Source organism: Neoarius graeffei, chromosome 16 (assembly GCF_027579695.1).
Source record: "Neoarius graeffei isolate fNeoGra1 chromosome 16, fNeoGra1.pri, whole genome shotgun sequence".
Lineage (NCBI taxonomy): Eukaryota > Metazoa > Chordata > Actinopteri > Siluriformes > Ariidae > Neoarius > Neoarius graeffei.
This window is the reverse complement of record NC_083584.1, coordinates 61,478,974-61,489,084: the sequence shown is the minus strand read 5'-3', so window position 1 is coordinate 61,489,084 and position 10,111 is coordinate 61,478,974. Positions and strand designations below refer to the sequence as shown.

At 44.0% G+C, this 10,111-nt stretch overlaps 1 protein-coding gene across 1 annotated transcript; it reads right to left on the bottom strand.

The window, feature by feature from the left end:
* Nucleotides 1-4,254: 4,254 nt before the first annotated feature.
* On the bottom strand, nt 4,255-10,111 carry lamtor1 (late endosomal/lysosomal adaptor, MAPK and MTOR activator 1). The gene is made up of 5 exons (XM_060943320.1): nt 9,880-10,111; nt 7,526-7,668; nt 7,359-7,436; nt 6,961-7,084; nt 4,255-6,874 (listed from the first exon to the last, which is right to left on the bottom strand). The coding sequence occupies exons 1-5, from the start codon at nt 9,919-9,921 to the stop codon at nt 6,782-6,784; spliced, it is 480 nt and encodes a 159-aa protein (XP_060799303.1). The 5' UTR covers nt 9,922-10,111; the 3' UTR covers nt 4,255-6,781.

The window sequence follows — 10,111 nt, the reverse complement described above, 5'->3', positions numbered from 1 at the left end:
AATGGGCAAAAATTTCAGTGTCTAGATGTGCAAAGCTGGTAGAGACATACCACAAAAGACTTGCAGCTGTAATTGCAGCAAAAGGTGGCTCTACAAAGTATTGACGCAGGGGGGCTGAATACTAATGCACACCACATTTTTCAGATTTTTATTTGTTTAAAATTTTGAAGACCATTTATCATTTTCCTTTCACTTCACAATTATGTGCTACTCTGTGTTGGTCTCTCACATAAAATCTCAATAAAAAACTTTTAAGTTCGTGGTTGTAAGGTGGAAAAATGTGAAAAAGTTCAAGGGGTATGAATACTTTTGCAAGGCACTGTATAATTTTGACCCTGTGTTGATTTCAGAAAGCCCAAAATAAATGAAAACTTCTGCACCAAATTCTTGTTTTTTTTTTTCTATTAAAGATGCACAATCATTTCGCCACAGAAAACGAACAGTTCAGAGAAATCATTGAAAACCCAAATATTGCCATGACATTCATATCCAAGGTGACATTCATGTCACTGTATGTAAACTTCTGACCACAAGTGTGTGGGTGTGTATATACATTATATATTTAATATCTTGTGACATCTGCTAAGCAGTGGGCGGCACGGTGGTGTAGTGGTTAGCGCTGTTGCCTCACAGCAAGAAGGTCTGGGTTCGAGCCCCGTGGCCGGCGAGGGCCTTTCTGTGTGGAGTTTGCATGTTCTCCCCGTGTCCGTGTGGGTTTCCTCCGGGTGCTCCGGTTTCCCCCACAGTCCAAAGACATGCAGGTTAGGTTAACTGGTGACTCTAAATTGAGCGTAGGTGTGAATGTGAGTGTGAATGGTTGTCTGTGTCTATGTGTCAGCCCTGTGATGACCTGGCGACTTGTCCAGGGTGTACCCTGCCTTTCGCCCGTAGTCAGCTGGGATAGGCTCCAGCTTGCCTGCGACCCTGTAGAACAGGATAAAGCGGCTACAGATAATGAGATGAGGATGAGATCTGCTCTGCAGAGAACATCAGCACTACGTCTTCACCTGTTAAGTGGTCGAGACCCCTGCAACAGGATCTTGATCCACTTCTCCATACAGAGCATGTTAAACTCCTTTATATACATAACGTTGTGTGTGGATTTCCCTTTTCAGTTTCAATTCAGGGGACTGATATACACATTGCAAAACTTTCATTCTGTGTTCATTTCAATACTTCCGTTTTGATGTAGAAATTCAGGGAGAACCAGAAGTAACCAGCTGGAATCAGCTCGGAGTAGCATTTTCAGTGAAACTGTTATGAAGGTACATGATGCATCACACATATACATATGTTTAATTGTACACATCATGCTCTGATTTTATCTTCCCCTGAAACAATTTCCTGGTTATGCCACTTCCTGAACCACCAACCACAAAGCAAACAATGTTCGTGTTCATGTGCATAACCAGAAAGTTTGATCTGGGTTTCCTCTAACCACAACACAACAAAGCAAGTAGGTATTTTTGTTTTTTTTTTAAAGACGCTGATTGAAATTTTGTATTTTTTTGTAAGATGCTGATGCTCTCGGGAAGGGATTTTTTCTTGCCACACAAGTTGTTGTTTGAAAAATTGTGCTGATTTTGAAACTAAAAGTCACAATTCTGAACCTGTCATCTTCAGGCGCTTTTCTTCCCCCTTTGCTCTTTCACAATCCTGTTCACTGTGTGCTCAATGGTCAACGATTTCAGACGTGTAGTAACTTTTATCATCATCATCATCATGCTTAATGGTACTTTTATAACAGTGTTCCTTACTTCTCTACACCATACATCGCATAAGGCCTCCACGCTGGCTGACCAACCCCTTCTGTCTTGTGCTGCAGTCCTGGCTGCATTCCAACTCAGCCATCCTTGATGGTTCCTCTCTCTTTCCATTGTTCTTCTCCATGTCATTTTGGACCTGCCTCTAGCTCTTTTCCCTTCTGGAGCCCATCCAAGTGCCACAATACTGGTGTTGTCCTTCTAGCGTCTCAAAATGTGTCCTAGCCATGTCCACCTTCTTCTCATTATCTCACGGCTGATGTTTCTTTATAACAGCGTATGTATTGTTTATATCTATAGACCTCGTCTGTGTCTTTGTGTTAAAACGTCTTTACGGTTTCTCCATGATTTTACACGTGTGCAACCTCATATTTATAGCCCAGGGAAACGGCGTGGTTAAAGCAACACAAAATGGTTCTAACTGAAAATACGATTTTCAACAATGACCGTTATTCCTTCAAGAAATAAAGAAAATACGACTGGAAAGGTTACAAAGACAAACAATGAAAGATTAACAGTTTCTCATATTGCATGAGTGAATAGTATGAATTATCATGCAAGTCTAATATACAATGTTTTTTTGCTCATTTTAGAAGGTTGAAGGTTGACAGTGAGTCTGGATTGCACAGTATTTAGTGAAAATATGTTTTAACACTGCATTTATGGGAAAAAAACATATGATTTTAAAGTCTTCTTAATGGCACCTCTAGTAAGTTGAACAGCAGGAGATTGTTTTTATCTCATCTCATCTCATTATCTGTAGCCGCTTTATCCTTCTACAGGGTCGCAGGCAAGCTGGAGCCTATCCCAGCTGACTACGGGTGAAAGGCGGGGTACACCCTGGACAAGTCGCCAGGTCATCACAGGGCTGACACATAGACACAGACAACCATTCACACACACATTCACACCTACGCTCAATTTAGAGTCACCAGTTAACCTAACCTGCATGTCTTTGGACTGTGGGGGAAACCGGAGCACCCGGAGGAAACCCACGCGGACACGGGGAGAACATGCAAACTCCACACAGAAAGGCCCTCGCCAGCCACGGGGCTCGAACCCAGACCTTCTTGCTGTGAGGCGACAGCGCTAACCACTACACCACCGTGCCGCCCCATTAATATTAGTTGTTAATTGTTTTTCTTGCATCACCCCAATACTTTGGAATAGTGTACCGAAGAAAAACGCATTGTTTAAATTTATTTCTAATGACATTATTTTAAAAAAATAAATACATTCAGTCAGGGGCGGCACGGTGGTGTAGTGGTTAGCGCTGTCGCCTCACAGCAAGAAGGTCCGGGTTCGAGCCCCGTGGCTGGCGAGGGCCTTTCTGTGTGGAGTTTGCATGTTCTCCCGTGTCCGCGTGGGTTTCCTCCGGGTGCTCCGGTTTCCCCCACAGTCCAAAGACATGCAGGTTAGGTTAACTGGTGACTCTAAATTGACCGTAGGTGTGAATGAGAGTGTGAATGGTTGTCTGTGTCTATGTGTCAGCCCTGTGATGACCTGGCGACTTGTCCAGGGTGTACCCCGCCTTTCGCCCGTAGTCAGCTGGGATAGGCTCCAGCTTGCCTGCGACCCTGTAGAACAGGATAAAGCGGCTACAGATAATGAGATGAGAATGAGACATTCAGTCAGAGAGATCATGCACTAATGATTGTCGATTGTGTTCTCAATGTGCTTCCAAGTTTAATCCTATGCTGCAAGATAAACATTTTTTCATCTGGTTCTGACTATCATTAGTTGTTTTTGCTTTTAGAGATGCAGACATGCTGATAAAACAGGTTATCAGCACTCGACAGACCGATTGAGTTTCCCCAAACGATTTAAACCCTTCAGCAGGACTGGATCTCGAGGTGTTTGTTCAGTGTTAAGGCGTTCCAGCTTTAACAGGTGCTGAGCACAAGCTCTAAGGATCCAGTTACCATCCTTAAACTTCCTCTGCATGGCAACAGCCTGGATATACTTCACTCTCTTTCACACTCACACACCTGTGACTGTCAGCCTTCAGCACCGAAACCCAGGGACAGAGAGAATTAAAATCATGATCGTGAGAATGAGAAAAGATTTGGATCTGGGTATTTGTACCCAAGAACTGCTGCTGTAATCATACATACGGTCCTTTGTTCATCCCAGGACTCTTATTCCCAATCTGCTCATCACATTCCCTTTTGAGCCCAGCTTCTTCCTGGATTTAAAAATCATGCAGGTCGGAACTTCAGATGATCGTCAGCTGTCCAGTTCTTTGCTAACCAGAGAACCCAATGTAGTTTTGTCATGAGCAGCAACAGAACACGTGTGCTGCGATTTGTCCGAGCTGCTTTTCTGCTCACCACTGGTGATTATTCGAGTTACTATAAACCTCCTGTCAGCCTGAACCAGTCGAGCTATTCCCCTCTGACCTCTCTCATCAACAAGGTGCCACAGAACCACCATTCGTCCTTGGTGGACATTGTGTCGGACTCGACTTTCTTACAAAGGACGACACAGTTGATTTCTTTATACAAGTCTTTAATGCTTCATTTCCTTCAACAAAATAATATGCAGGTATTAACAGTGCTTAAATCAAACAGAAGCGCCATGAGCAGAAAAACAAAACAACAACTGCTACAGCATGTTCAGTCCCTTTTGTGACATGGTGAAAGTTTATACACAAACACACAGGCGTGCGCACACGCACATACGTGTGTGAGCCCACATAAATACATTAAAAGGAAAAAAAAATAAATAATTACAAACAGGTTTTGATTATGGAAAGAAATCCAACAATCAGTGATGTATTTCATAGGAATTATGCATGTGCCAATAATATGAATGTGATATGATGCGATATTCAACACTTTATTGATTTATCAGGACGCAGTCTGGTCTGCTGCTGCTATTTCTGTACAGAAGACAGTCAGTATGACTAAAATAAGTTACATACAGCCCAATACAGGAATATGAATTATGATAAAAGATCAGCCAGTTACCGTAATATCAGAATGGATTATTGGCATGTGCATAATAGCGACTGATCAGGCAAGGTAAAAGTGCATCACTACTCTGGTTAAAAACATCGGCTACGGATGTGTAAAGCACACTCCTCCTCACAGACGGCACACACACCCCATCTTATTTTCTCTCACGCATTCACACACAGTTCGCATGTTCAAGGCATATTCATGCCAAAAATCACATACATCATATAGCCAATTTCAGCCTCGCCCCCTCTCTGTAAACGACTCCCCATCTTCTCTCTGCTGTTCAACAGTATTAATGTAATTTATTAAGAAAAAACATTACACATTTAATCCTATAAACATTTCAGGAAGTTGGCAAAACACTCATAAAAAGGTCCAAAAAAAAATATCTTTGCAGCAAATCATCTTTTAGAGAAAAGGCTCCACCCCTAATATTATGGTATGGACCACTCCCCCCCCCAAAAAAAAAAAAAAACACCAATACCCAATCAGCTTCCTCCTCTACACCCTAAATCATTAACATTTGCAAATATAACCCCGCCCCCTTTAATTGCAACCCTTTCCATTTGTGCAAAACCCAAAATATTTACGGCAAAGCATTAAGCGAGCACATGCATCATCAATAACCCACACCTTTCCCTACATTGCTTGTCTCATGAATATGCATTCACAAACTCCGCCCTCCTCATGTTGTCACACTGCCCAAATTCGCACCCTCTACCTCGCCTTTCACCAATAGTCATCCATCATCTCTGACTCATGAATATTTCAAAAAGGGGGAGGGGGGGAAAGCACTTCACCATTCCTGGGTTCAAGAGTCAGCTCCCCCCCCAGTTCTGACTTATGAATATTCATGAACTATTAGAATATCTAATGAAGGTAGCGCGATATCTGAAACGTCTACTGATTTTCTTCCTATCTGGATTGTGGCCTTCGTTAAGAAGTCACTCCACCCTTGTGGGCTCTCGTCAGGAGCTTGCGAGTTCAAATCCCAATCCGTTAGGGATGGTATACTCTCTCTTCCGTCAAACTCACTCACGCACACCTGTCAGCTCAGGTAGGTGGGAGAGGGTGGATAGGGCTTTCCTGCAAGTGCGTTATGCTCGTGCTAGCTTTCACCTTCTCTAGTTGGGAGCTGTGGTATGATGGGGAGGTGGGTAGAAACTGGTAAGTGACAAACGGAGAAAATTCTAATAAAAGGCATGGAGATGACATCACAGAAAGGGATGAGCAACGGCGATCAAGTTAGGAACAAGATCATAATTCTCTAACTGCAAAGAAACAAAATGGAATCCATCTGTTTAGGAAGAAAACGTGCTCAAATGGGAACCGTCGCAACACACGCACGAACAAAAAACATCAGTGCTTTAGACCTGGTGGGTTTATTAAAAGTTAACACAAAAGCAGCTGTGGCTCGAGTTCCTGTTATATTTATTCCCCCGCCCCCCAAATCCAAGTGACTGAAAAGGCGGCAGGGAAATTTGTCTTTTGGGTTTTAGTTTTAAACACGAGGAGTATTTTTATTATTATTTTTTTTCCCCCTCAGGGGAATGGTGCATCTGATTGAACGAGACAATACAGCTGAGGATTAAACTTCTAGCATCAGCCTTTAAAAACACACAGTGTCTGGGGAAGTGGATGAGAGCGTGGCTTTGTTCTTTAACTTTCAGCCTTCATGCATAAAGTGTCGGCAGGGACGAAGCCTCTAACTGGACAATTGGAGACAGAGCCATCACCCCTGTGCTTGATTGGTTGGAATCGTTAAACATGATGAAGGGAAGGGTTGAGATTCTAACTTCACTGAACCTTGACAGACTGGAATGCAGAGGTTTTAGTCGTTTACCTTCAGCATTAGCTGCACATAGGTGTTGGAAGAAGAAAGGAGGGCGGGAAAAAAAAAAAAAAACCCAAACACACGCTTAGCACTCTTGGGAAGAAAGAGTGCGTCTGATTGGATGAGGGACAAGCGAGAGGTGGATCTTATCCCTGTGTTTGATTAGTTAACTAAAAAATGGGCATGAGGACAGAGAGAGGGAGAAAGAGAGAGAGAGAAAAGGATCAGGGGATAGCAAACTGCACCACCAACTCTTCTTTGGCATCCACCTTGATCTGTGAGATGGCACTGTAGGCGTACGCTGCCACTTTACACACCTGCGAGAGAGACAGAGATCAACACACTGCACCTTTAATAGCTATACGCTGTGTGTGCGCGCATGCGCACGCGTGCAGGTATGTACCTGTTGGATGTCAGAGTAGGGCACTAGGTCACTCGCAAGCACTTGGTGAGGTTGGGAGGTGAGGGAGGGCAGAGGAGGTGGCTTCTTCTGACTCAGAGTACTGCTCAACACCGCCAGCTTCGTGCTGTCTCACACACACACAGACACACACCACCATTGGGGCACGACTTGAGCAGCCAGGTGATCTAAAATCCAGTCTTCACTGGATCATTTTTCACCAAGCAAGATTTTTCATCTCTACATTTATACTTTTAAAATCTCAATCCTTGTTTGTTTCAAAAAATATATACATTTCTGTTTCACAAACAAGCAGAGATTAGAAATCTGACCGAATTTCACCCCAACACACATGCCTAATGCACACAATAGCGTGTTAATGGTTGTATCCACACACACACCTGTATTGTCGGGCTTTGTCCATGTACTCATGTTGCTCCATTCCCTGTGAGTCTGCAGCTGATACATCAATAATGTTCCTGAGAGAAAGACAAAGACAAATCAGTTTATGTTTCCTGAACATAAACTGAACACTAGCTTTACAGCCCTCTGTGTGTGTCTGTCTCACTGCGCAGTCTTGTTGATGATTGACAGCAGGGCCTGCTCGTCTGTGCGGGTGGACGAGATGTTGGCCGGGTTCCGCTCCGTCCCGTTTGGAGGTTTGCTGTCCGGGTTTGGGTGCGGGATCAGCGGCTTGCGCTCGTCTCCATCCTGTCGTGCAGGGCGACAAAAAGGTCAGTCAAGGTCAAACCCTACTGGAAAAGAAAAAGCTTCCCATGGCTCCGTCACAAACTACTCAGTACAAAGTGTGGAATACCACAATTCATCATGAACAATTAGTATCAAAGTGTATGAGGTACAGAATTCCCATAATCCCCCACCAAGTCACATTTTGCGTCTGTCCCAAACACTGGACTTCTTGTATATGAATTAGTGCCCCCACTATGAAAGTCAGGTAGCACGGTGGTGTAGTGATTAGCACTGTCGCTTCACAGCGAGAAGATTCTGGATTCAAACCCCGTGGCCGGCGAGGGCCTTTCTGTGTGGAGTTTGCATGTTCTCCCCGTGTCCGCGTGGGTTTCCTCCGGGTGCTCCGGTTTCCCCCACAGTCCAAAGACATGCAGGTTAGGTTAACTGGTGACTCTAAATTGACCGTAGGTGTGAATGTGAACGGTTGTTCGTCTCAGTCAGCCCTGCAATGACCTGGCGACTTGTCCAGGGTGTACCCCGCCTCTCACCCATAGTCAGCTGGGATAGGCTCCAGCTTGCCTGCGACCCTGAACAGGATAAGCGGTTATGGATAATGGATGGACTATGAAAGCCAAAAAATGGTATTTGGAACACAACCTTACAGCCCAACTGTCCAAAAAAAGGACAGTGTTCTCCATGCCCCGAACAGTCCCCAATAGGTAACAGCAGTCCACAGAAACAAGTTTGTCTCCTAAGATCTGAGAGTCACGTCTGTCTTTTTGACCCAGCTCTGTCCCAAATGCTGACTTTTCTTCCTAGGTCTAACACTTTGAGCTTTCTTATTAAAGACTAGTGCTTGGGACACAGCCTTACACATAACTCATAGTATAGTAATACACTCCTTGTACACTGTGCACTAATTTAGAGAACGGGATGTGATTCTGTTGTTGGCAGCAGGGTTTAACGTGAGTCATGTTCCTGTGACTCGGCTCCATCCATAATGTTTAAACAGGAATGGACGTGTTCCGTCCGTTCCTATTTAAACGTGTTTAGTTATTTTTATCTTCACTGTCCAAACAAACCACCAAAGCAAATTCCTTGTATGATTCACATTCAAAATGCCATCTCGCTCACTATTCCCTGTACTCACAAATGCAGCGCACTAAGACTCAGTCACCTTTCTGCACTCGTACATCAATATCTAACACTCGCTCGCTCAAACTCCATCCCACAGTCCCTGTGTCAAGAGTTGTCACCTTAGAAACCCACTCATTTGAATAAATTATTGCACAACTACAGCTGGGCGGCACGGTGGTGTAGTGGTTAGCGCTGTCGCCTCACAGCAAGTAGGTCCAGGTTCGAGCCCCGTGGCCGGCGAGGGCCTTTCTGTGTGGAGTTTGCATGTTCTCCCCGTGTCCGCGTGGGTTTCCTCCAGGTGCTCCGGTTTCCCCCACAGTCCAAAGACATGCAGGTTAGGTTAACTGGTGACTCTAAATTGAGCGTAGGTGTGAATGTGAGTGTGAATGGTTGTCTGTGTCTATGTGTCAGCCCTGTGATGACCTGGCGACTTGTCCAGGGTGTACCCCGCCTTTCGCCCGTAGTCAGCTGGGATAGGCTCCAGCTTGCCTGCGACCCTGTAGAAGGATAAAGCGGCTAGAGATAATGAGATGAGACAACTACAGCTGTGTTGTTTGGAGTGGCTCAGTGACAAGATCAGGATTTGTTCTATTTTTAGCCTAACTCTGACCTACTGTAGCGAAAGAGAAGCGACAAGGGATTAGGGCTGTTACCTGGAAGCATTTGGGACACTTATTTAAGTGCACTACAGTGAACCCCTTTGTCATTGTATTTATGAGGGGAGCTGGGATAATGTGCGCATGCGCAGAAATGAACTCCACTTAAAACAGCGCTGACTGCAAACAACTTTCTTTTTTTTTTAAACAGGATGAAATGTAAAAAGAATTAACAGATGCATGAAATATTTTTTTTTCATAAAAAAAAATCGCAAACATGAATTACCTCACAGCTAGCGTTGCCAAATCAACTAAACTGTTTGGAAACTTTAGCATAAAAGCTAACCGAACACCACAGTTAGAGAAGGACAGCTGCAGGAACAACCGCGTGTATTTATACAGCACGATAGTTTAATATATAATTATTTTAGAAATAAACACTTCTGAGAAATTGGTCCTTGTCATGCTAAAATGCTAACACACATCTAGACACAGTTACCTGTTCGGCTGTTTCGCTCTCGCTGCTGTAACAGCACCCCATTGCAGCTCGAGCTCACTCAGACTTCCGCTTTCTCCTTCTTCGCTTTTATATACGAGGGAATTTAAACCCTCTAAAAATATCTATCTATATATTTTTAAAAAAATCCAAACTCTTCTGTCTGTGCTCTCTGGTGTTTCTGCTCGCGTTAAAGAGTGTCACATGACACCTTTCAGTAAGCACAGGGCAACAA